The sequence below is a fragment of the Monodon monoceros genome, unplaced genomic scaffold (assembly GCF_005190385.1).
Source record: "Monodon monoceros isolate NGI ecotype Baffin Bay Population unplaced genomic scaffold, NGI_Narwhal_1 Super_Scaffold_5, whole genome shotgun sequence".
Lineage (NCBI taxonomy): Eukaryota > Metazoa > Chordata > Mammalia > Artiodactyla > Monodontidae > Monodon > Monodon monoceros.
This window is the reverse complement of record NW_021703782.1, coordinates 111005593-111032433: the sequence shown is the minus strand read 5'-3', so window position 1 is coordinate 111032433 and position 26841 is coordinate 111005593. Positions and strand designations below refer to the sequence as shown.

The 26841-nt window shown below is 59.6% G+C and overlaps 1 protein-coding gene across 3 annotated transcripts in view; it reads right to left on the bottom strand.

The window, feature by feature from the left end:
• Positions 1–26841, bottom strand: part of VAV2 (vav guanine nucleotide exchange factor 2) — a 177849-nt gene that overhangs the window by 72409 nt on the left and 78599 nt on the right. For all 3 annotated transcript variants that reach the window (XM_029202502.1, XM_029202500.1, XM_029202501.1), the window contains exon 3: positions 8445–8503. In XM_029202502.1, coding sequence (XP_029058335.1) covers positions 8445–8503 — 59 coding nt within the window. The remainder of the gene's footprint in view (positions 1–8444; positions 8504–26841) is intronic.

Here is a 26841-nt window from a genome sequence, read left to right as displayed (position 1 = left end):
GCTCAGGGCTGCACAGAGAGCAGCGCTGACCTGGTGGCCCCAGAGCTGGGCTTGGGGGGCGGGGGCTGGTGGCTAGCAGGGCCACATCCCCCCATACCGCTGGCCACACCGCGATGTCACATTCTGTTCCAGAGCATTTTTAATGACCTCACATCCCTTCTGCATATGGATAAATCCCACTGCAAAACAGGACAAGATTTCCTTCTCCTCTCTGAAAGTGAGCGGATAATGTTGCACAGCTGCCCAATAAATGTTTAATGGTGGCATTTGCTGAGAAGACAGCGTTTCGTTGTTTTGCCTGTTACAGAGTGAAGCAGTCTTCGCTCCCTAGAGGGAAGGACAAGCCTGGGGAGGGGGGCGAGCTGGGGCTCCAGTGCCCGAGGACATTCTTACAGCCCCCAACACTGCATGTCGTTGGGGACAGGGCACCTGCCAGCGAGGACACCGCTGTCCTTGGAGGCCCACCTCCCATCCCTGATAACTGGAGGGGGGCTCTGAACCCCAACCTCCCTGCCAGCCGCTGGCCTCCTCCTCGGCAGTCAGGTCTCAGGCTGGCAAGGGCTGTGTTGGGACCGGGTTGGGGCTCCTGGGGGCCCTTGCTCAGCTTTCAGGAGGTGCAGCTTTGCGCCCCCACGCACCGGGGATGCCAGAGGCTGAGGGACCCCTGCCTGGGCCCCGTCCCAGAGCTCGCTGCCCAGCAAAACCCACATCCCCGGGCTTGAAACAATAGAACTTCATTCTCTTGGTGCTGGAGGCCCCAAATCCTGAAATCAAGGGGCAGGCAGGGCCACAAGAGGCTCTGTGGGGAGCCGTCCGGCGTCTCCCAGCTCCCGGGGGCTCCAGACGGTCCTGGGCTTCGCAGCGTCACTCCAGTCTCTGCCTCCGCCTCCATCTCCAGGTCCCTCCTCTGTCCCTGGGTCCCTGTTCCGTGTGCCTCTTATAAGAACACCTGTCTTTGGATTTAAGGCCCACGGGGTAGTCAGGATGATCTCATCTCAAGATCTCTAATTTAATTACATCTGCAAAGACTTTTCCCCAAAGCTCACATTCACAGGTTCCACGGCATATCTTCTTGGGGCCACCACTCAGCCCAGGACACCTGCCCTCCTGCGGGCTCACCGGGGGCCCCATGGGAAGCCAGGGCTGGGAGGCAGCGTCCTCAGGCCTCGCTTTGAGAACTGTGTTCGGGCCACTCCACACTGGCCCTCGCCCCGCCCCGGGCTCTGACCATCAGCCAAGTGAGCCTCCTTTTCAGAGAGCAGGAAACAGGCCCAGGGCTAAGAAACCTGCTAAAAATCACACCGGCAGCCCAGACCCAGGTCTCTTAGGCCCTTAACCCCGTGCCTGTGGCCTGGGGTCGCGCTCCGGCTTCTCCCCACACCCTGCCCTGCACACGGCTGCCTGTGACCGGGGTCCGGTGTCCATCTCCGCACCTGACAGTGACTGGTCCCCCATGTGTCCCAGCACCTGTGCAGGGCTGCTGGCATCCCCAAGCACTGACAGAATGAATGAATGAATGAATGGGCAAAGGAATGAATGAATGAGCAGACGACTCCCTGGGCCCCGTCACCACCTGCTCGGGAAGCTCTCTGGGCCTCAGTTTCCCCGTGTGTAAAAGTGGGGGATGAAGGGCCAGGTGTGGGAGCCGAGGAATCGGAATGGGGAGATTCACACTCGACCTGCCCCAAGCCTCCCAGCCTCCCAGACAGGTGCGGGCAGATCCCCCATGCAGAGAGGGTCCTTCTCCTCCTCCTGTCCCTCAGCGCTCTGGACCTACTACGTGCCAGGCCCTGTGCTGAGACCGTCACGGCCATCCTGTGAATCCTCACAACAGCCCAGGGAGGGGGCTACCACTCTGACCCCACTTTACCCAGGAGGCCATGGAGGCTGGGGGCGTGCAGAAACTGACCCAGCACCCCAGCACCGCCCCCAGTCGGCCGGGTCACTTCGTCATCCGCCCTCCACTGCAACACACTGTCGAGGGCCTGCTCCATGCTGGGGATCACTCTGCCAGCCATTGACCACCTCAGAGCACCACGTGGAGACCAACCAACTGACGTTTATGTGAAAGAGGACAGATGGAGGAAGGGTGGCAGGACGGGGTGTGGACGGAGAAGCGGAAGCACAGATGGGTGCACGGATGAGGGCACAGGGGACGGGCAACTGGAAGAAGGGATGGACAGACAGATGGGTGGATGTGTAAGTGGACTGATGACGGGTGCAAGGAAGGATGGACGGACGGACAGACAGATGGTGGGTTGGATGGGCAGAAGGACAGGCGGGCAGGTGGGTAGGTGAATGGGAGGGAGCGAGTGAGGGTGGGGGAGGGGAGGGAACAACAATAAAAGTCCATTAGCTCAGCCAGATGCACATGTTCTGTGGGCACGTCCAGCCAGCAACGACTGCGACGATCCGGGAATTCGGCAGAGAGACATTCAGCTGCGCTGTGTCTTTTTAAAGACCCCCGCCCACCGCGGAAGCTCCAGCTGGCTATTCACGCCCCTCCTGCCGGGCTGCATCCCGCTTCTCCTGACCACCTCCAGCACGGATCACCTCCCCGCTGCCCCGCGGGGAAACGGCCAGTTAACTTCTTTTTGAACAAACGTGTCCCTTTCCAGCTCTCGTGCCCACAGTGGTAGCGGCAGAGAGAAGCAGACACAGCGCTCCTTCAAAATTCTGCGCAGGGGTGAGTGATGGGTGAAAGGAAGCGGCCCTCCTGATGTCTGCGGTGGCGACGGACTCAGGAAGAGTCAACCGGCCACCGTTTGCCACCGTCTGTCAAGCACGCGGCCCACCTCCTCCATGCCGTCCTCCCGACAACCCCATTCACAGATGGGGCCCAGGCTCAGCTGCCGGTGGCAAGCACTCAGGTGTCCAGGGAAGGACGCTGCAGGCCCTGGATGGTGGGGAAGGTTCAGAGGCTCCATGGTGCCTCCCGGGAGCTCCGTCCCCGTGGCCAGCGTGGACAGGACACGGTCTTGGTGTCGCCAAGGCCAGCGTTGGGTTCTTCCCGCTGCCCCAGGGCTGTCCCCTCCTCCCCGAGTGTGTCACCAAGTGGGGGGAGAGGGTTCTCGGCAGGGGGTTTAATGCAACAGTAGATTCCTTCCCGGGAGGGCCCTGCATGCAAGCAGGTGTCACCTTGTTAGGAGAATGCGAAAGGAATTCACACACTGCGACCACTCTGTTCGCCAGGCGGGGGCCCCACACTGGCCTCAGCTGCCCCTCCTTATTCTGAGGTGGGTTCTGTGTGAGGACACCTGCGAGGCCAGAGTGGGGGGACAGGCCAGGCGGAGCCCCATCCGCACCTGCTCCCTCGAGCGAGGGCCTGGCCCACACAACATGCACTGCTTTGAGGCATGAAGCACCGCACCCCACCCCACCCAGTGACGGGGCGTCACCAGCCTCGGCTGCCACATCACAGCAGCTCTGGGGTCCTTGAAACAAAGGAAACCAAACTGACCAGGCCTGACTGCCCACCCTCCCCTGCCTGCACGCCCTCCTCCAACACCTCCCAGGCAGGAGCTCCCTCCCCACCAGCCTTGCCTCTGCCATGAGGAGCACCCTCCCCTTCTAGAACCTTCTACAGAGCCCCAGGCAGGATCAGGAACACTGCAGGCGCCGCTGCCCCAATTGGTGGGATCCCTCCGTTCAGGTGAGAAACGCTTGGGAATAAGACAGGGGTGATGGTGGCACAACACTGAATGTGTGTGAGCTGCCACCGAACCGTGCACTTCAAAGGGATGAAGCTTATGTGAAGTTTAGTGCAACTCAATAAAAAGCCAGAGAGCACAAGACAGGGTGGTGGGGCTGGGCTAGGACCAGGGAATCAAAGACGGAGGCTGGTCCCTGCTCCCAGAAGCACTCAGCCCAGTGAGGACCCAGAACCCAGCCCACCACCCGGACCCAGCGCGGCGTGTGTGCAGACGTCCACGCGCCTAGGGCGCCACGACAGGCCCCCACCCGCTCCTAAGGCTCCTGTCCCATGCCATCTGCATTCACTCCCACTGCTGCTGTCACAAAGCACCACAGTGGCCCCAAGCAACACGGGTTTACTATCTTGCAGTTCCGGAAGGTGAGAAGTCTGCAATGGGTCTTAGGGACTAAAATCAAGGTGTCAGCAAGGCTGGCTCCTTCCGGAGGCTCCAGGGGAGGATCCGTTTCTCTTCCAGCTTCTGAGACGACCCGCGTTCCTTGGCTCATGGCCACATCACTGCAACCTCCTCTGTGTGTTGTCACACCTCCTTCCTCTGACTCTGACCCTCCTGCCGCCCTCTTACAACTACATTTTTATAGATGTAAGTACATCTATAAAAACGCAACCTGCAGAGAACCGTTTCCCTGTCACACAGGGTCCAGGAGTTAGGAGGTGGATGTATCTTTTGGGGGGCCACCTGTCGGCCCACCACCCAGCCAGCAGCCCATGGGCGTTCACTGAGTGTCAGGGGCTGCACTAAATCACGCTGCACAGTGTACGGGCTCACGGCAACCTTGCGTGGCAGGGAGAGCTTTCCCAGCCTACAGAAGAAGAGACAGAGGGTCCAAGAGCTTCCCTGCCTAAGGTCACTCAACAAGCAGGTGGCTGACAGATGAGACCTCCGCCGGCGGGGGGCGCCTTGGCTTCACCTTTCAGTTTCAGCCGCAGAGAGGGTCTCACAGTCTCCTCCTTCCCAGCCATTCCCAGCAGTGATGATCCCTCAGTCTGGAGGGCCGGCTCCGGCTGCGACAAGGACCCACATCCCCACACGCTGAGCTGGGTGGCTCCCCAGGGATCACCCCCACCGCACACACACATCATTCCTGATCCCCCAGCCAGCACCAGGGTGCGGCTCTTCGATTAAGTCTCCTAGACATCAGCCTCTGGGAAGCATGATTGGGGCTTTTGTGGAAAATCGGCTCATTATGCGCAGAGCAAGCGTTGTGAAAATGATCATTTTTCTAAAGGACCATGTTGGGCTCCTATCCAGCCACGAAAGAAAAGAGGAAGAGATTCTGCAGGGCTGCAGGCTTGGTCTGTGGGTTTTCAAAACAGAAAAGGGTTTGGCTAAAGGAACACCTTCTGCTAATTAACAACACTGCGAGATGCTCTTAAGGGAAGGGAGCACAGTGAGCATTTTGTGTCAGCGCCGGTGGCTCCCAGAATGGTAAACTGCCCGTGAAAACTCAACCTGTACGGCGCACGAGGAGAGACGATTCAAACGCGTTGTGCTACAGGGGCGGTCGGAGCCGCCTCCCAGGCTCAGGGTGGGTGAGCCGTGTGAAGTGATGGAGGTCCTGTCCCCAGGGGGCTGCAGAGGGAAGGGACCCTGGGAAAGTTCTGGATTGGGGCTCAAACAAGGAGGGAGAAGAAACACAGGGTGGGGATGGGGCACAGGGGAAACCGAGCGATACGGACGGGGAGGAGATGCAGGTGAGCCGGGCAGCTCTTCCTGCAAAGGCTCTGCTCCTGCCGGGAGGCCCTGCCTCTTCCTTTTGTCTGCAAACACCTCCCCCCATCCCCTTCATTTCCCCCTCCCCCGTGTGCAGTAAAGGGTTAACTCAGCAGACCTGGGCTGCCCACACCCTGCACATTCAAGAAAGATCAGGTCCTGGTCCGTTGGCTCCCGGCAGGGACCTCTGTGCCCTTGGGATGTCCTGCTGATAAGAGCATCTTTGTCTACCTGGGGGGCCCTGGGCCCAGCCACAGAGTCTGGGAAATGATGGGGTTTATGGTGGGGCCACTGCTCGACCTCTGCAGGGGCTGGAGGCTAAGGTCACCCACGTGGGCAGTCAGCCACGTCTACATGACCCACCCCAAACGAGAACCTGGGCACCAAAGCTCAGGGGGACTTCCCTGGCTGGCAACCCTCACCCATGGCATCACACATCGTTCTGGGAGAATGAAGCACTGTCCATGCAACTCCTCGGACAGAGGAGACCTGGAAGACTCATGCATCGTCCCTCCTGGACGCCAGTTCATGTGCCTTTTCCATCTGCTAATTTGTATCTGGTTCCTTTTGCTGTAATAAACCAGAATCTTGAGTATAGCGGCTTTGCTGAGTTCTCTGAGTCCCAGCGAATCGTCAGACCCGAGGGTGGTGTTGGGGGCCCCCGATGCACCCTGTTACATCACTGCAACAAACTACAGTATGTGTTGAGCCCTTCCGTGGGCCAACACTGACCTCGGGATTTACGTGCCTCATCTGAATGAACCCTGATGAGCCCCCTGGGTGAATCCCCATCCACCAACTCAGAGAGGGGCTTCCCACACAAGGCACACAGCCAACAGGATGCAGGGTTTACAGCCGGGTCTCACCAACTCCGCAGCCCAGATCGCAACCCTCTCTGCTCACCATCGCCCTAAGGGTCTTCATTCCCCATCCAGGGGGCCACTGTGCCCACACACTGCCCGGGCGGCTCCCGGAATAGGGAGGGGAGAGGGCAGGTTTCCAAGTTCACCTGCCAGCCTCGGAGAGCACCACGGGAGCAGCCTGGGAGGCACCTGGGTCATGGGGCGGGGGCCCTGGGACCATGGGGGCGGAGAGGTCAGGGGAGATGGGGGGATGGGGGCGAGAAGGCCAGGAGGAAGGGCACCGCCCCGTCCCCCAGGAGCCTCCACACTGATCAGAGGTCACACGCCCGCTCTCAGGCCCCTCACCACCTTCTAAGCCACCGGCAGACCCTATGGCTGGCTGTCAACCCTCAGGGAAACTGAGGCTCCAGGAGCCTGTAGACAGGGCGGCCCCAGCCTCGGTCACGGGCCTCGGGCACGGCAGGGCACGGCGTGGGGAGCCTGGCACGGTGCTCAGGCCACCGCAGGACCGAGTCCAAGCACAGCCAGCTGGCTCGTCCGCCCCAGGGGCACCGCGGGGCTCCCTGGCAGCGGGCCCCTGTTTGGGAGGATGTTTAATGGATTGAGAGAAAAGCTCACGTTACGTGACAAAGCAGAGAAAATGACTAACTTCTGTGGCAGGACTTCATTCCCACCTACGTGTACATGTAGACACGCGCACAGGTGGAGAATGTGCTGGAACGGGTAAGAGGCAACCCAGAACACCGCCTGTCGTCCCGGGCTAGCGGGGGAAAGAACGGACGACCGTTTCTGGGAAAAACACAAAAAAATCCACGTACTGTCTTTGTATCCAGAAACAACTCGCTTTTCTCAATTAAACATTTTTAACGTGTCCCTATTACAGACAAAAGCTACAATGAAAACCAGCCCATGCAACTGGGGGCCTCACAGCTGAAGTTCTAGAACGTAGGCTGGGTGGTGGGTACAGGGGTTTCGTCTTAATGTTATTCCTTGTACCCTAAGCGTGTTATAAATATTCTCGAATATGTGTTTAATAGCAGCTTAAAAACATTTTTAAACAGCCTATCCTTCAGCTGACGTTAAAAAAAAATCCTCAATTCAATGAAATTTCTGAGTCCTTGGAGAACCCAACAGAGAAAGAGGTTCTGGGTGGGTTCCCTAATATTTGCGTCTGTTCCGGTGACCCTCTGGACCTGGGCAAACAGCCCCACCAAGGGTCCCACTGCAGTAGGCACCCTGGTCCTGGGACCCCCCAGCCCACGCATGTGTAGCGCCCCCCTCTACGACAACACCAGGGTGAAGCCCCTCCGTAGTTCCACCACCCTCACAAAGTCGCCTGCACCCAGCCAGGTGCGACCCCATCCACTCCACCCGCAGGAGGAGCTATTTCTGCCCTCCCAAGCTTCTCATCCCCACCCTGCTAGCCCACAATCCCCAGGGACATCGAGGAAGGGAGGCCCCGTGCTTGTCCTCACCGGATATGGAACCTGGTCTCCCTGACCCCAATCCATGGGTCAGAATACACAATGACCAGTCCTTACCCGGGGCTGCCGCCCCGTCCCCCTCCCCCGTGGCCGGCATGCCCCCATCCCCCCATCTCCCCTGACCCCTCCGCCCTCACAGTTCCAGGGCCCCTCGCCCCACGACGTCCACGTGTCAGGGACGAGAGATCAGACCAACGGGGGCCATGGGATTCTCTGCAATCCAAGCAGAATTAAAGCTGAGGGGAGAGATTCCTGCCGGGAGGCCTGCAGCCCCAAGCAGACAGGTCCCCTGGCTCGGCCCCATCACAGCAAACAAACACTGCTACTTCATGCGAGGCAAGACCCACTTCTGATGTGTGGAGAGTGCATTTAGGTAGGCGATGATCTGTGAAAGGATTAATCTGCAGATCTTATTACCTAAATCGAGAGAGATTTTGCAGCCATCAGTAACACGCTGCAAGATTTCCCCGGTGGGAGCTGAAGCCTCTCCCCTCCTCCCCGCCCCTTCCAGCCGCTGCCAACAGGCAACCCGACAACACGCTGAAAATTCATGAGAAAGGCACAGGGCAGACGGTGTCTGCTCAAAACTCCAATATCTGTGACAGGGCACGCGGACGGTGGATGAAGATGAAAGGGCAGGCACTCAGCAGCACGCGTTCCGCGAAGCTCACCTGATCCCTTTGGTCTGAGCCAAGTTGTGCAGGGAGAGCCTCGACACGGCCGAGATGACCTGGGGGGAGACGAAAAGATGCTTCTGTAATTTCACCAGAAAGCCTAAAGTCATCATAAAACTGTAATGAAGCGTTTTGTAGGTGTCGAGAACCAGTTCACTGAGCCCGTTTCATCTTGGTAAACAGTAACAAAAAAAACACAGCGTAAGATTTTTTAGGCAAGACACCTCTTTTGTATTTGTCGTGCAAAATATGTCATTTTGGTGCACTAATATTTGCCGAGGGCTGCTGCACGCCCGGCGCAGCGCCCTGGAGAGGAGCAGGGCTGGGCTCACAGCCCCCCGCTCTGCCGACTCCCGGGGCTCCGACATCAACCACTCCCTGAGTCTCGTTCTCCCCCAGGAGAGGGTCTGCCTCATCGGGGCCACTGAGAGTCTGTCTGCTCAGACATCGTGCCTACAAAGTGCTCACCCCAGGCTCCTGTTCTGCAAGTTACCATATGTTTAATAACAACTCCTGTTCCGAGGAGGTGCTGATACATTTCAGAGATGGGGAAACAGTGGCCCAGAGAGGTCAAGAGATTTCCCCAAGGTGACACAGCAGCCCGGGGCACAGCGTAGAGGCAAACATCCCAGCATAATGCTCCCTTCCCCTCCAGCCCCTCCTCTCTCCAGTATGACCATTTAAACAGATGCCCGGCGCCCTGGGGGGTCGGGGTGTAGAGGGGAAACGAAGCAGCCCAGGTTCAGATTTCATGAGGGGATCCCAGCAGGCTCTCCCCAGACCGACAAGACTTGTCAAAGTCAAGTTCCCGAAGTGCCCGGCGAGAAGCACTTCCAACCTGCCGCCCCTGCCCCAACCCGGTCCTGCCCCGTGTCCAGCCCCCTCCAGACACACAGGCCCCGCCCAGCTCCCAGCCTCAGAGGCCTCAACGCGGCCGTTCCACAGATCTCCAAAATGACCAGTGGCAAGAAGGGATGAGGCTCCACAGATGGTCATGGGGTAATGGAGGCCGGGAGAGGGCGGTGACTGACCCCGAACACAGAGCATCACGCACTCGAGAATGACTCACAACTCACATAAGCTGCTCACGATTCCCGGCAGGACTGACGGGGCACCTGCCGTGCCAGACACTTGAGCACCGAGGAGGCAGGGGCAAGCCTCGACCCTGAGAGCCAGCTGCGTGTGCACGGGTGCGGGTGTGGGTGCGCATCTGAGGACGGGGAACATGAACGTGGCCCGTGATGACCACTTGCTAAAGTCAGAGACACCCTCTGCTGAGCGCCGGCTGTCTCAGAAACTGAGTCTGACGGGCCTTTCGTGGCCATCATCCCAGCGAATCGTCACACCCCTAAAGGCCAGGCCTGCCGTGCACACTTGGGAGACGGGAAAACTGAGGCTAGGTCACCTTCCCGAAGTCCCCCATCCGGGACACACGCCTCCGACTTCCTTGTGGGCAGCTCTCCTTCTAGCAGGAATTTCTTTTTAAAAAGGAGGGGGAGAGAACCCCAAACCATACAGAAGGGCCCTTTCTCAGCTGGCGAGACGGGAGATTGGGCCAACAAGCTGAGTGCTGTGCGCTGTCTTCCGGTAGGGGTTCTATTTCAGGGGCCGGGACGCACGGAAGTTATGAATGCAAAGAATGACAGGGTTCTTCTGTGTTTTCTCAGACAAGACTCAATGGGTTTATTGTGCAGCTGGCCCAGCCAGGGCTGCCACACTTGTGTGCTCCGAGAGGCCTTTCACAAACAATGAGCAACTTGGCTTCTGCCGTTATTCTTGGCTTTTGCCGTTATTCTTGGCTTTTAAGGGCTCTAAATACTTAGGAAGAACAAAAATTAAAGCAATGTTGCTTGATGGCCCTATAGTTACTAGATAGAATGCTGGAAGTGTTAGGGCCAAAGGGCTTAGCAACTAGAGGGCACACACGCCACCCCTCTCCTACGCCTACCGTGGCAGACATCGCTAATCAACTGCCGCACTCCTCCGCGTGGAGCCAGACACAGGCCTAGAGTCAGTCCTTCCTGCGGAGTCCACACGAGGCACCAGCAGCCCGCCAGCATCGGCACAGGAGACGAAACCTGTCTGCCAACCTGCAGTCAGGGCCGAGGCCGAGTCCCATACAGGTGGAGCCCAGGACAGGGAGGAACTGCCACAGCGGAGTGAGCTGAGGCCAGGAGACCGGTCCCTGTGTCCACGTGTCCACAGTCCCAGCGGACAGAATGGCTTCTCCTGCTGCCAGGACCACAGCAAAGCTCAGTCCTGAGCTCTCAGTCACTTTGCTCCAGGCTGGAACCTGTCACTAGCAGTCTGTAAAGGGCTCCGCTCTGGATGTGTATCACCGGACAGGAGCAGCTCCTTAAACGGGGTTCACAGGATTAACTGTCCCAGCTCTGCCGGAGGTGCCCTGCCCCTCGCTCTGCGTGGGCTGTGCATTTCCTGGCTGGTGTCTGTGCAAGAAGGGAAATCTCAGGTCTCACCAGGGGGGACCTCACTCCAGTGACCAGAGAGACCCAGGGCAGGGGCTGCTAGGGAACAGACGTGGGACCCCTCAGAGCCGTGGGGTCAGATGAGGGGCACTGGCCCCGCGTGAAAGGTTAGGGGTGCGGGGGGCGTGAAGCACCTCAGCGGCTTCCTGAGGCGCCTTTGGCCGGTGCCTGCCCCACTCCCAGGATGCAGGAGCTGGGCTTCCCCAGAGGCATCACTCTCCCGGCCCACAGTCCCTGCCAACTCCTCTGAAAACGTAAATGTCAAAGGATGACATTTCCCCAACTTTTATCTCCATTTCTCATCTGCATCCCTGATAATGAATGAAAAGACACGGCACCTGCTCTCCCTCCTCCCTCCCTCTTCCCCTTCCCTCCACATACAAGCGGCTCAGACCTTTGGGCTCAGCGATCCACCAACTGTTCCCGCCTGGGCCCACGGAGCCTCAGCTCCAGGCAAACAAAGAAACGTGTGTGCAGGGGCCGGGCACGGGATTGACAGGAGAAGGGTGTGCGCCCACGGGGACCAGTCCTGCTGGGAGGAGAAACGTGCACGGCCAACTCCCCAAAGCCACGGCTGTCTGTGCTGTTCACTTGCATCTACGTCTTGACTGTGACTTTTAATGTTTCAGCTCCTTTAAGACTCGGTGAAGGAACAAGAACGGGTGTGACAGCCCAGAGGCTGGGAGGCCGGGGTCCGGGGTCTGGACCCTGGACGGCAGTCTTGGCTCCGTCCCCACCAGGCGTGGCCTGCTTCGACCCTGCAGCTCTCCACCCGGCCTCCATCCGGGCAGACAGATTCCCAGACACCGGTGGCCAACCAGCTTCCACACGTGCATGGGAGGAGCTTTAGAGTGCAGACCCCCGGGCCCAGGCCAAAGGCTGGGACAGAGGTGGCGGCTCCTCCTCAGAAGGTGGCCCAAGCAGAGCATGTGTGGGGCTCGGCTGGGGGCCACTGGGGCGGGTCTGGGCTGCAGCCAGATGGTCTGCTGGGGAGGAGGAGCCCAGACAGTCCTGGGTTCAAATCCGGCCCCCCTGCCTCAGTTTGCCTGTCTGTGAAATGGGGGAGAAAAGCGCGTCTCTCATGTGACTCTGCTGGACTCGGCGGAACGTGTGTCAGGTGGCTGGCCTGCAGCAGGTGCTCACAAACGGCTCACAGAAGGGGGTTTTGCACAACCAGGGGAGCGAGGAGATCCACGCGGTGATTAAGGGTTGCCTCACCCACCCCCTATTCGGATGAAAACACGGGAAGAGGGCGAGGCTCCTGGCTTCAGGCTCGCGCCTTTGTTACGACTTAAGAAGAGCAGTTCAGGACGAGGGCTGAAGAGGCAGACAGAGACCAGAGGCCGAGGGAGAGGTGGAGAGATGAGGAGACAGACAGAGAGGGGATCTCGGACTCCAAGAAGCAGCATCATTCAGGGGTCTCCAGGGGGAGACAGGGAGGACAGCCCGAGGCCTCCGGGCAGCTCTGGACCTGTTACCCCTTTGCTGAAGCCTCTGCTGAAACCTGCACGGGGAAGCAGCCAGACAGCGGCCTCAAGGGCCTGGCCCCGAGTGGGCGGAGACGGCTCTGGGCTGCCGGGCTTGCCAACCCTCCTCTGCTCGGGTCGTCCCTGGGCTGCAGGAGGCCCAGCCATAATCAGTCAGCCTCCTGCCCAGCAAGGGCTGTAACTCAGGTGAGGACTCACCTTCTACTGCTCCGGGGCAGAGTTTGCAAACTGCAGGTGTTGACCCACTGGTGAGGCGTAAACTTGGACGGGTCCTAACGGCATTTTTTCAGTGAAGTAGGATAGGATGGGATGGAAAAGGATGGGACGGGACGGGAAGGGATGGGATGGGGTGGGATGGGATGATATGGGATGGTAAGGGGTGGGGGTGGGGGGGATGGGATGGGATAGGACAGGACAGACAATACCAGAAAAGAGAAGTAAATTAAGTATGATCTCATGAAAATTTTGTTTCAGTCTAGAGGACATGAATGATTTTAGCTTCTCTGACGTAGTCACTCATCAAATGTTTAATGCGTGCTGCTAAGTGCAGGCACCGTGCCTCGTGGTCGGGACGTAATAGAGGGTGGATCAGATTCAGGGCCACTTTGCTCCCCAACAGGCGCCATCTCAGAGCTCCGAGAGCCCCAGGAGGCTCCCTCCCATGAGATAGGCTGGACTGAAATTGTGGCCCCATTTTACAGACAGGAATTCAAGGCCCAGTGACCCATGGACTCGCTCAAGCTTACACAGTCAGCTGTGGCTCTGAGAGGAGAACCTTCTGTTATCCACCCCGCTGTACCTTTGGTGGGATGGGGGAGGGGTCCGTGACATGTCTCTCAGCCTCCATGCTTTCCCCTTTCCCTACAGGGCGAGCAGAGGCCATGGTTCCAGGGGCTCCATGCAGACAGCTTCAGGCATCCCAGACAATCGACACCTTTCATGTCCCATGGTCAGCTTTTCCAAGCTCTTCTGGGGCTGGCATCACATCTGACCTTCAAAACCAGGCTCTGAGCTGCCTCTTCACATTTCACAGGTGAGAAAAACTGCAGCTCACCGAGTTTACATGATGGCCTAAATCACAGAGTGACTTTAAGAATGCTCAAAGAATATCTGGGGATTTGGGTGGGTGTGTGGATGAGCAGACGTGTAGATGGGTGGGTGAATGGGGGATGGATGGATGATCCATTGATTGGATGGGTGGACAGACAGGATCAACAGCAAAGGCTCCAATGAGAGCCTGCCTCCCAATCCCCACTTCTTAGTTATGAGAACCTGAGCTACTGTTTATTGAGCCCTTACTAAGTGTCATAGGGTTAGCATGACGCAAACATGGTTCCTGCGTGGAAGGTTCTCTCCCCCCAACTCTCCACTTACTAAGACGCTGGGGACTAGAGAGCACACGAACCCTGCCCCAGGTCACCCAGCAATAAGTGGCTCACTTAGGAACTGGACCCAGTCTGTGTCAGCCGATCCCGCGCTCCCATCAGCTGTGCCATACCTCACACGGGAGCCCGCGGTGGGCAAAAAACCCCCCAACTCCTCTCCAGGCCCAACCAGACCACATCTTCCAGCCTCGCCTGCAGTTACTGGGAACAGACATCAAGCAGGCTGCTTTGCAGACCTAGCTCACGAAACCGCCCTGCTCCTGGGGTGACCTTGAAAGCCCCACTTAAAGGTGGCAAAGCCGCCATCAGCCTGGATCCCAGAAGGCCTGCGTGGAGCAGAGGCCACACACGCACGCACGCACGCACGCACGCACGCGCACACACTCTCTGCCCACTGGGAAGCTCTCTGAATGGTTCCGCCACCTCCCGTGTAAGCCAGCCCAGCCCAGGTCTATCCGTCATGGCAGCTCTGCTGTCATCACACAAAACGTCACTGCCCTGCAACTCAAAATGTGAACCTAAGAATGGGCAGAGACGATCCAGTGCAAGAACAGAGATGGCTACAAGTCGGCCTTTAAAAGGGCCGGACGGCTGCCCAGTCGCTGACAAGTGGGCTTCCTGCCCCAGCTCCCCTCGGTCATTAGGAATCATTAAGCAGGAACTGCACAGGCCAGCAAGACTTTCTTATCAGCCAGAACCACTCATCTGCGAACACACCAGCAGCTCCGAGGAGACAAAACGGGCCAGATGATCAAACTCATTTAAATACGTTGCCCGGAAACTCACCTATCGGGGAAATCTACAGCTAACTCAGCCGCGTATTTAGAAGCAAATCATTATAAATTGCTTTCTCCAGCTCAGCCGGCATTGCCCTTCCTTTTTTCCTCTTTCCGCATCAAGAGCAAAAAAGGTCAGAAACACTTGTGCTGTTGCCTTCGGAATGACAAGCGGCCGGCAAGGAGTGATTCATTACGAACCACGGGCAACCACAGCTCCGTGTTCAAGCTCTGCCACTAGAAGGCCGGGAAACAAAAGCCAGTGGGGAGCACGGTCACCTCTTAGCCACCGCCTTCTGCACAGCAGTGCCGCGGCACCTAACAGATGGGGTTTTCCTTCAAGGGTGCCAAAAGGATGCGGGGAGATGGGAGGGAGCCAGAGCCCAAGCCCCAAGACAGCGATACAGAATGAAAAAGAAAAAAATGCCACTCACAGAGCCAAGTGACCCGCAGCAACCTGGGAGGGGAGTGCTCGGAGGGAGGGTCTGGTAGCCTTTAGAGGGTCGGAGCTTGAAAGTGATTTAGGAGGAAAGAAAAAGTTAGGCTAAGAAAGCAAAGACTGTGGATATCTCAGAATTGGCCCACTGCTCTGTCGTGCCCTTGAACTGAGCTTTCAGTGAGATCTGAAACGATTCCCCAAATCTAGCTGCACTTCCTCTCTCGGTGGGTCCAGATTAAGACCTTCAAACGCAGGGAGAAGAGACCACCCCGAGCCTCAGCGACCAGCAGCCCAAATCTTCACAGCTCGGACTCTGTAGCTGCTGACGTCTACGACCCAACACAGAGGGATCCCTGAGCCCCGGGCCCTCTCGGACCTGTGACGGTGGGCTCACACCGCTCTGCCTACAGGGCACCTCCAGCGGAGCCAGCGCCTGGCAAGCCCTCAGCTCCCTCTGTGCGTGGACACTCCTCCATCTCCACGGCCACACCCACCACGGGGGCTGCCCTGCTCTTACTTACAAGTTGAGAAAACTGAAGCCCAGAGAGGGACGGTGACAGGACCAAGGTCTCACTGCTGGTGGCGGGGACCGCACTGGAGCTCGGCTCCTAAAACACATAGGAGGCCCCGCAAAAGCAAGGACGCTGAGCACGTTTCCCAGCCACCTCCCCGGGGCCAGGAGACAGCCCTGGCCCCCACCTTACCCAAGGTGGGTGCTCAAGGAGGACAGGCTGGACCCTGGCTCCGCTCTCTGCTCGGCCCTTTCTCTGAGAGTCCACCCCACCCCCCGGGCCTCAATTTCCTACTGGGAATGAAAGGCTGTGACCTAGTTTGGCATTCCCCTGGCTCTGATCACATCTGAGAGTCCCGGGCCACGGCACACAGGACAGACCCAAAGGGCCTGGTGAGGCCCCTGGTGAGGGGGCCAAGCAGAAGCCCCCAGGGACGTCACAGCTGTAAACGGTCCAGGGCCAGGAGCCTGGAGAGGAGGACGGCACGTGGCCCGGGGCCTCTGAGACCAGCTGACCAGTACACTGAGCCCAGGAGGGGAGATGGGGAGGGGCAGGGGCCACCGCCGTTCCTGCCCATGTCCTCTGCCGCCAGCATCCCTGCCCTCTCTGTGTCCCCGAGGCTACGCTTGGTGGGGGGTCGAGATTTAATATCCCCTCCGTCCTGACACCCTCCGGAGACCTGGAAGAGGAGGGCCAAGCGGCAGCCCCCGTCCCCCGGCACCATCCCCTCCCCGCTGCAACCAGCTAAGGTGGCCAGCTGCCCCGGCCAGTGTGTAAGGGTGATGGGCCAGCGCCTGTAACTCCAGAGAAGGAAGCCCAGGACCCAGCCAGAGCAGGAAACGCCGGGGGCAGCACTCCATAACCCTGGGAACCAGGAAAGAAGAGGCTGGAAGGGAAGCTGGATCCAGGTGTCCTCATGGAACACAGCGAGGGGTCAGGTGTGAACGGAGCATGCAGAGCCGCCCAGCCATGAGGCTCAGGGGCGCCTGCAACACACAGCGTCCATCCAAGAGTCCCTGGGCACCGGCTATCTATGGTCCCTGATCCATAACGTCGGGGCAAACGCTCCGTGATCACAGGGCTGGGAGAGGACCAGGGAGACCCTGAGCTGGAGCTGTTCCCAACGAGGAGGGTTTGCAGGAATTGGTCAGGAAACGTAAAATCCGTAGTGGAAGGAGCTTGGCAACCACCTGGTCCAAATTCTTCAATCTGCAGATGGGAAACCTAAAACCCAGCTAGGGAGATGTAAGTGATTTGCAAAGGCCACCCAGTAGCTTCCAGGCAGAGCCAGCCGGGGAGGCAGGGACGCCACTTGGAGCTCCAGGTCCCTGCCCTGACCGTCTTCATTGACAACCTCAGCTAACGTGCATCCAGGCCTCCCCCCGGCCAAGTCTTTACCAGGCTTATTTCTGTTTATTCCCCCAAACGCCCTCTCCACCGGGAGACACTCCTGCCAAACTTCCCATTTCACGGAGGAGCAACTGAGGCTCGGGGATTCACAGATGACAAGTGGTGAGCAGAGGTGGACGCAGCTCATCCATCCAGCTGCGGGGCCCCAGATCTTCACCCCGGCCCTGCCCCAGCAAGGCTGGTTCATCCACCCAACCTGAGGCCAACAGACAGCAGTGCAGGATCATAAACCCCAGAAGAGCAGGGTTGCTAAGTGAGGCCCTGAGGCCAGGAAGCCCGCCCACCACAATGGCGGCTTTGGGAGCCTGATGGGGTGGGTCCCCCCAGGCCACCACTCACCGTCTGTGAATGCGGCTCACCATCCCTCTCGACACTCCCTCCCACCTCCCTGTTAGCACAGCTGCTGATGGAGCTGCCAGGGCAGCAGGAGGCGAGCATAGGCTGGGCCTCCCCTCCCCCATCTGGCAGGTAAGAGGTGGGATGAAGGTGTGTCAAAACGTAGGAGGCATCTCAAAGCCAGCTGCAGACAGGCAGCGACACAGCTCCCCGCTAATCCGGGGCGAGGCCACAGCATCACGAGTCACTGCCCCGAAGGTAGGAGCATCCCAAGGGCGGCCCAGGGGTGCGATGCCCACACACTTTACAGAACAGCACTGGGCAGGGTGGGAGGAGCCCTCATCCCAGGAGGAGGCCTTGCCCTCCCGAAAGGCCCCCCGCTACACTTTTCCCTTCCCTCTTCCTAGTGGGGGAGACGGTGAACCAAGGGGCCAGGCAGCAGGCGTCTACACAGCCGGCTCCCTGAGCAGGTCCCCGGGGCCCACCCCAGACACACCTCCCTCTGCTGTTGCATCGACTCCCGCCTCGGCACGTATGGTTTGGCCCCAGCACAATCCCGTGGGGTCAGGACCATCTTCCCCAATTTCCAGATGAGGGGATTGCGACCTCACTTGCCGGGGACCCAACTGTAAGAGGCGGCTGGCTCCAGGCTGTCCGACCCCAAGCCCTTTCTAAGAGGCGTCTTCTGCATTTTCACACCCTCCTCAGACTTTACGTAGCTGCTGAGAAACAGGGAGTGGATTCTGTTTTCCTCCATCCCGTCCTAGAACTGCACTGGGGGACACTGGGTACTGAGGTGGTAGCGGTCTTCCAGCACACAGTTCCGAGGGATGCCAAGCCACAGCCCCTGGAGGCGGGGGATCCACACCCCCTGGGCAACCTGGCAATGCTGCTGAGTCTCAGCCCGTGAGCAGCGCTCAGAGCCTCACACCAACCAGGGGCCTCGCTGGAGAAGCCTACACGCAAGTGAGCCTGAGCCCTGACCGTGAACCTGAGCTCTGACCCTGACCCCCAGCCTGGCACTGGGCTGCAAAGTTACCCCACTGCCTCACTGAATCCTCAACCACATGAGGAGGTGATACCGTGTCCCTTGTCAGATAATGAAACTGAGGGTCAGAGTGGTCACCCACACACAGTAGTAGAGATGGCTAAGAACGTGGATGGTCTGATTAGCGCCTCAGCCTCCGGTCCGAGCCTCAGCCAGGAATCCCCGCCCCAGCCAGGAATCCCCGCCCCAGCATTTCTGGCTCATTGGCTCCCTGGGCCTTCCTCATCTGTCAAACTCCCAGCTTGCTAATGGGGGCGAGGTGACGGCAGCCATCACCTGGCGAGGGCCGATGGCTTTCAGAGCTGCTTTATTGCTCTCCCTGATTAATGGCCATTTTAATGGGAAGGGGAACAAAAGCTGTATCTTTTACGCCACGGCAATAATTTTACAATATACACACTTATCTCTGAAGTGATGACTTAGTAACTCAGTTATTAACTGCAAACACAACCCCAGTGCACTGGGCGGCACAAGCAGCAGAATCCCTCCTCTGCCGGATCAGCCCTCGCCCACTCCTTGCTCCTGACGCCAGCGCCTGCAGAGCCTTTGAAGCTCTGGCTACCCTGCAGCCCTGCAGTGTTTACTTTCTCCCTGGGCTTTCTGATGACAAAGGAGGGTGTGGCTCTGCCCCTCCCAGGTCCCAGTGCCAGGCAGAGCTCAGCTTGTGCTGTGTTCACAGGCTCCCGGCTCTGCTGACCTCCCGCAGGAGAGGGATCAGGGACGTCAGGGATGACCATCGGCGCCACAGCAGCCACGGAGCTGCGTGAGGACGGCCTCCAGCAGCTACACAAATTACAAGACAAACTGCAAACCCAAGCGCGTTCATGGCTGGGTGGGTGTTTCTGGAAAGATCTGACAGCACTGAGCATTAAGAAAGGTTGTTCTGGGGCTTCCCTGGTGGCACAGTGGTTAAGAATCCACCTGCCAATGCAGGGGACACAGGTTCGAGCCCTGGTCCAGGAAGATCCCACATGCTGCGGAGCAACCAAGCCCGTGTGCCACAACTACTGAGCCCACGAGCCACAACTACTGAAGCCTGTACGCCTAGAGCCTGTGCTCCGCAACAAGAGAAGCTACCGCAGTGAGAAGCCCGCGCACCGCAACAAAGAGTAGCCCCCGCTCACCGCAACTAGAGAGAGCCCGTGCACAGCAACAAAGACCCAACGTAGCCAAAAATAAATTAATTTTTTTTTTAAAAAAAGAAAGCTTGTTCTGAGTCTGACAGACAAGGGTCCCCATCCCCCCCCCCCAACCGAGGAGGCAATGCTGAGTGCAGCTGAGTCCCAGAGTCTCCTTGCCCGAGAAAAGGGGGCAATACACACCCTGGTGGTTGAGGAGGTCCACCCAGCCTGTGGGTTCACTGTCACAGTCATAATCATCATTTCTGCCCTTCCTGGGGGAGCAGCCCCCCACTTCCACCACCTCCAAGCCTTCTGTGGTTGTCTGTCACTGTACACTGGTTAGCGTTCGCTGTGGACTGAATGTTTGCGTCCCCCCAAATTCTTGTATTGAAGCCCTAACCCCCGATGCAACTGTCTTTGGAGGCAATTAGGTCATGAGGGTGGAGCCTCATGAAGGGCACTGGTGCCCTGAGAAGAGGAGACTGGAGAATGTTCTCTGTTTCTCTCCAACACATGGGGACACAGGGAGAACGTGACCGTGTGCCAACCAGGAAGGGAGCCCCTACCAGAGCCTGACCGTTTGGGGGCCTGATCTCAGACTTCCAGCCTCCAGAGATGTGAGAAATAAACGTGTGTTGTTTCAGCCAGCCAGTCGATGGCATTTTTGTCGTAGCATCGCTGACAGGACAGCCTTGAAGAGGTAATGCTGCAGACTCTGCAGAATTACCACCAGTCGTGGTACAATTCCCGGGAAGCCACACCTGGGAGCTGGGGGGAGACCCCCAAGCAGCAGCCCCAACACACTGCCCTCAGCAGGAGTCCCCATCCCTGCCGGGGATGGCGGGGAGGCTCCAAATGGGTCAGCAGAGTGGGAGGGTGGGGAGAAGCTGAGGGCAGCAGCTGACCACGGGCTATGGAGTGCCTGCCTACCTTGTTCATGCGTCCTGGGAATTCCGCCTTTGACTCCCTGCACGAGGGAGCAAGAATGGGGGACCCTGCTGAGGGGTCTCCCCACTGCCTTGGCCAGGCACCTGCCCGCCCCCATCTCAGGGGCCTGTGGCACAGCCTTCCACAGGGGACAGAGTGCCAGGCTTGGTGTCGCTAAACCCGGCTTGATATCCAGCTGCAGACCGTCCCCGCCATCTCGGCCATGCCCTGAGGTCTCAGGGGTCTCAGGCCCTCATCTGTAGCGTGGGGACGATAATGAGGCTGGCGGTCCTCCTCTCCTCACCTACGTGTTCAACGTCCCCTCACCACTGTGGAGGGGACGAGAGACCAGAAGTGACTTCTGCAGCTCACAGGACCCAGTGCGTGCTCAGTGTTACGAGGACAGGAGCACAGCAGGGGACCTAACCAAATGTGGGGGGCGGGGGGCATCAGGGAAGGCCTCCTGGATGAGGTGCCTGACACTCAACCTCAGACCCGAGGGATGAACTGGACTCGCTGGGGGACCTGCTAGCATGTGTCACAGTGCCGGCATATGTGCAGTAGGCTCTCCATAAATGAGGGCACGCTGTCCACAGGACGGCCTCAGGAAGTGGCCTCCCCTGGCACCTGACGCTGCAGAGGTGGCCGGCTCACACGAACCATGAAGAACCTCTCTCCTTTCCGAAGCAGTATCAGCCCAAGAATCCCTGCTGCCCGGCAACTGCGAGCCCCATTTGTGCAAAGGAAACCCTCGGCAGGAAAAGAGTCTAAAGTGATATTTCCTCCCCTGCACGTTGTGAGGAAGGAGACGGATGGAAAACAGCCACAGACAAAGCTCCGGATCGCTCCCCGAAAAGAAGTTTCATCGCGATTCCTGCTTAATCCTGGCGCGTCAGGGGCCTTCCCGCGCCAGCCACTTCATGGATTTCTTCCTCCCTGAGGGTAGGCTTCAAAGATGCATTTTTCCCAGAACAGATTCTCCGTGACCACAAAGGAGAGGCCGGCCCGAAGTGGAGGAGAGAGAGCCGCTGCCTGGGGAGGGCAGCAGAGGAAGGGCCCACCCACGCCCCACTGCCGGGGCTCGGCTCCCCCACCTGGCCCGCAGGAACAATCTCCCACGCTCCATCCCTGGGCCCCCGCCCCCTCCCCCTCTCTGTTCCTTCCCTCCTGAGACGCAGGGAGGGACGTCCCCAAGGCTGCACGAGGCTTCATGCCCCACTCACCACTCCTCAAGCAGGTGGACCCTGCTTCGTTGCTTCTCCCAATGATTGAGAGAGGGTCCTGGTAAATGACAGTGACACTCTGCAAGAAGTCCAGATGGGGGCAGGCGACATGGCCCCGAGGGCAACACAGCAAGAAGTGGGGGGGGGGGGCGGATAGCAGAGCCAGCTGGTGACCTGCTGGGTCAGCTCAAGAACATGAAGATTAACAGGAACATATCGAAACAACCCGCTGTGCTCACCCCACGCGGTCCCCACCACGGCAGGCGGGTGCCAGGGAGGCAGGCCTGGGTGTCGTGGGAGCAGCCCCCAGGGAGGTGGGCTGCCAGCGGGGGTAGTGAGCAACTATGTCACGAGAGGCATACAAGAAGCTGATGCTGGCGTTGCACAGGCGATCGGACCACAAGACTTCCCAGATCCAGGGCCACTCTGGAGGTCAAGGGCACCGCAAAACCCTCACCTGAGGCCCGCGGCCGACTGATGACTTTGCTTACATGGATTCCAGAGGCTCTCACAGCCGAGGAGCGGGCACTCGAAATGAATGGTGAGCAGTCAGGACACCAGCAGCAAAACAGAATAAAATCAGCACATGCACACAGGCACACACACACTTAACAGGCCACCGGGGTGAAGCCCCAGAGGCACACGGTGAGCAAACGCGTCGATGATGTGCCACCTCCTTGTGCCGTGACTTCACGGCCCACCGCGCCTGAGCTGCTCCCTCGGCCGGGAGCGCCCTCACCTGCCTCCTGCCCGACCATAGCCTCCTCCAAAGTGCCCTCAAAGGTCACCCATCCAAGGAGTACTTCCTTCTGTTCCTGGGCCCTCCCTGGAGTCAGCCCACTGCCCTCGCTGGGTCCCGCCATACTCTGCGGGCCGATTAGAGCAGCCACTCCCACCCCACGGGGTGTGGTGGGAACTCCCCAGGCGCCCAGTAGATGCTGGCTCCGTCCTGTCTCTCAATCCTGGTTACCTGGTGGCTTTACTCTGTGAAAATTCATTGAGCTGTCCGCTTACGACAGACGCTTTTTCTATATGTGCAGGATACTTTGAGAAGTTATGTTTAGGAAAAAAAAAAAAAACCTCTAGCTTTAAATCTAGAGATTTCAAAGACATTTAATCAGCTTCATTCATTCAAAAACACACAGCTTGGGCTTCCCTGGTGGCGCAGTGGTTGGGGGTCCGCCTGCCGATGCAGGGGACACGGGTTCATGCCCCGGTCCGGGAAGATCCCACATGCCGCGGAGCAGCTGGGCCCGTGAGCCATGGCTGCTGAGTCTGTGCGTCCGGAGCCTGTGCTCCGCAGCGGGAGAGGCCACAGCAGTGAGAGGCCCGTGTACCGCAAAAAAACAAAAACAAAAACAAAAACACACAGCTCAAGGCCTTCTGATGAGATCGACACTTGGTGAGAACATGGAATACAGAGGAAGGAAACGGCCAGAGATGGGCAGGGGTCGCCCAGGGACACCTCGGCCCTGGCCTCAGATCCACACGCGCCCCCAACCCCAACGTAGCCAGAAGGAGCACGAAGGAGGCCACACAGGAGGGCTGTCCCCAGCTCATCCTCGTCCCTGTAAATGCAGAGACTCCACTCCTTCCAGAAGGGCCCCATCCACGCTGCGTCCACTGGCTCTGCCTGTGACACCCACGCAGACAGGCCGGGTGGGGATAACTCCGGCCGCCACAGAAGCCTCTCTCCAGAGGCTGGGAAGGCACAACCATATTCATAAACGCCTGTGAATCTTTTCCGAAGCAGTGGCTTCCTTTGCTCCAGAGCACCCTGCAATTCTTCCGAACCCCCGAGCGCACGGGCCGTGGGGGACGCGTGAGGTCCAGCGGCCACCTGCTCGGCCCACGGCCGGCTGCCCTGGAGACCCCCACCTCCCGCCCTGGCTTCTCCGGCGATTTCAAGGTCTGTGTGCTCAGGGGTCCGTGTCACATCGATGGCAGCCACGGCCCCGTGACGTGGCTTTCTCAGGGCTCTTTAATTCCGAAACAAGACTGGATCTGAGGACACCAACTTGCCTGCAGCAGAGCGGCAGCCCTTGTTCCTGCAAAAGCCCACCGTGCGCTCACGAGGGCCTCACGCAGTCATGCAGCACGAGTGCGGACGATCCCCTTCACACTGTTCACCAGCCCGCGCGTCCTAGGGGGGCCAGAGAGACATGACCCCGGGGCAGCCCTCCTGCCAAGGCGTGGCCCCAAGGTGACGGGTGACATCCCTGTGGCCCACACACCCCGTCCCTCCAGAGCCATCCAACAGCTCTGACATGAAGGGCCTTCCGTAGCCCATCACCCCGGGATGCTCAGGACCCCCGAGGTGGAAGCAAGCCCATGCCCCGCAATGCCCCTGGGCTGGTCCCCAAGCGCCCCCCCCACTTCTCTCTGGGCCAGAGGGAGCCATGGCTCCTCGTCCAGCTCCCACCGTGGGCGCCCGTCCATGACAACCCAGCTCAGGTGTTCAAAGCTCAGACCACAGCTCTCGCTTTTCTGGGGACCCACCTCTGAGAAGACTGTGCTGGACAACAGGACAGAACCTCGGTTACAAATCTCAGATGAGCTCGCACAGAGGCTGGTCCACCAGAGGTGGGTGGGAAGGCCCAGAGCGGCCCAGAGCAGAGCCAGCTGCCCCCGGAGGCCTTAGGAAGCCGCGAAGGCCTCAGGGAGGGCGGGCTGGGGGCATATCCAGCCCCCGCCACACAGAGCCAGCACAGGAAGACCCCAGTCATTTCGTAACAAACCCAGGCGGGCTGTCTTATGTGTTTCGTCCTGGCCAGCTCTCACGGTCCCCATCGCGCCACCTCTGCTCACCTTCTGGGTCTGCTGGCCCCGCTGGGAACGTTGAGTCTCCCCATCCCAGGGACCCTTCAAGGACCTCACAGGGGGGCGGGGGGCAGCCTCTGGGCACAGCCAACTACAGTCCCAGGCAGGACCCTCCACAGTCCAGGCTGAGAGCCAGCAAGACTGTCCCCAGGCCGCCGGGTCAACTTTCACATGGAGAACCATTCTGTTCTCCATCACCCTGACCGCCCGCGAGCTCCCCACACACTTCAGCCCACAGACCAGGCCACGACACAGCCCGCGGGTGAGCCCGGCGGGAGCCGGGCGGAAGGATTCGACCCGAGGCCTCCACTAAGATCCACATAATCGCTCCCCGCCATCGAGGGAAGGAAGAAGCGCACAGGCGCTGCACGCAGTCCCAGGCAGAGGCTTGGGCCAGCAGCGGGGCCCGACTCACGGACTGGAACCAGCACCCGCTCTGCACGACGCATGGTGCCCCCCGCACACCGGCCCAGGCCCGGGCACCCAGTGGGCCTCGAGACGAGTGCTGTGCACACCAGGAGCCCTCGGCGTTGGGAATGACGGCAACGTAACTCCTGCCTGACACGCAGGCTCATCTCCACGTCAGACCTCACGTGAGATCTCCTACAACTAATTACCAGCCCTTCAAAACCCATCACAATGCCCACAGCAGCCAGACTGGAAGCTCACTGCATGGACACGGCCACAAGGACCCCTCGCCACCAGCCTGAGTCCAGAGGGCGAAAAGGCCCCGACGGGAAGGGCACCCTGTCCTACAGCTCCTTCCTGAGCAACCAGCCCAGGAGTCTCTGATGCGAGGAATCCACCAGGCACAGCTCCCTAGGGCACTGACCCCCTCAGATGCTGCCCCCTTAGGGCTCTGGCCCCCGAGGGCTCTGCCCCCCAAGGGCACAGCCCCCCTAGGACACTGCCCACATAGGACACCGCCCCCCTGGGACACTGCTCCCCAAGGACACTGCCCCCCAAGGGCAAGGGCTGCGTCTCCCCAAGGCCTCAGCGTCGGCGGGGGCCTGGCGCAAGGTCGAATCTTGTGGCCCCGACGGCAGGTGGAGCAATTCACAGGCCCTCCCACTCCAGGAGCCGTCTGCACCCAGGTGGGCACCTGAGCTCAGGTAGAGGCACCTCCAGAGGCCCCTGCCTCACTCTCTGACATTCCTTCCAATCAAAGGGTCCCAGGCCCTGCACTTCACATGGGATGGGAGCCTAATGCTGCTCGATGGGCCTCGGGGACCCCTGAGGGGCACCCCAAATGGGAACCGATCCTCCCATCAGCCTTCAGGGTCCACCTCAATGTCCTTTTGTCCAGGAGCCGTCACCAGGGGCCGCCCGCCCCGTGCCCCTTGGGGTGCCATCACCTCCCTCCCCATCACAGGGTGAGGACGACATCACCAGGGGCTCATTCTGCACGGAGTCCCTGGGGCCTGGAATCAAGGGTGGGGTTACAGCGGGTCTGGGGGCCCCGGGCAGGGCTGAGGCACCCGGGTGGTGCGGGCACCCAGCAAAGTCCAGGAAGCACAAACCTGAAGCATCAGCCTAGTACCCAAAGGAAAACTGGAGTCAGCCTGTCCGGGCCCCGCCGCTCCGGCCCTGACTCGGGTGGCTGCTCACCTCGCCCTGCCTCAGCTTCCCCGTCTATTAAAAGAAAGTTCATGGGCATAAGTAATTAGTGCCCGTTTCACCGGGTCACCGTGGAAACTAAACATGCACGCTGGGCACACAGAGGGCCCACTGCCTGCACGAGTGCACGAGGAGGTGTTTGCCATTGTCAGCAGGGCGCTGTCACCCCACGTGCAGCTGAAGAGGCCCTTATGAATGACGGAGAGAGAACCCTGACCAAAGGAAGGACTTCTCAGAGCCCACGTCTGCTCAGGGGTAGCCCCAAGGGCCACTGGGCTCACCCCACCCGTACACTGCAGCATTTGGCCCCCCATCACCCACCTGCCTGAGGGCTTCCACAACCCTCGAGGACTCGCTGACCCTCCGAGCCGCCCACCTCCTCAGCAAGCATGGTGATGACCTCGTGAGACAGACAGCAAACTGAGCCAGAGAACAGCCGGGCCACGGCCCCTGGGTGCTGCGTAGAAAGGCCAAGTGGGCCTGGGACTCTGGCCTGCAGAGGCCTCCCCTGTGATCTGCACCCTGGTCTCCCGTTGCCCCGTGCAGAGGGCTCCCCTTCCCAAGGCAGGCCCTCGGACCCTGGGAGGCACAGAGTCCCCGAGGCCGACACCTGCACCAGGTCAGCTGGACATACAGGGGAGCAGGTCTTGCGCTCTGCGTCCTAACAGGCCGGGACCTGTCTGCAGAGGCCCCTGGGTGACTGCAGTCACACATCGGCGCCCTCTCAACCACAGCCAGCGGCCGGGCCGCTGCCCATCTCAAGCCAAGACCCGCACGGGGCTGCCCCGTGTCCCAGCACATCTTGGC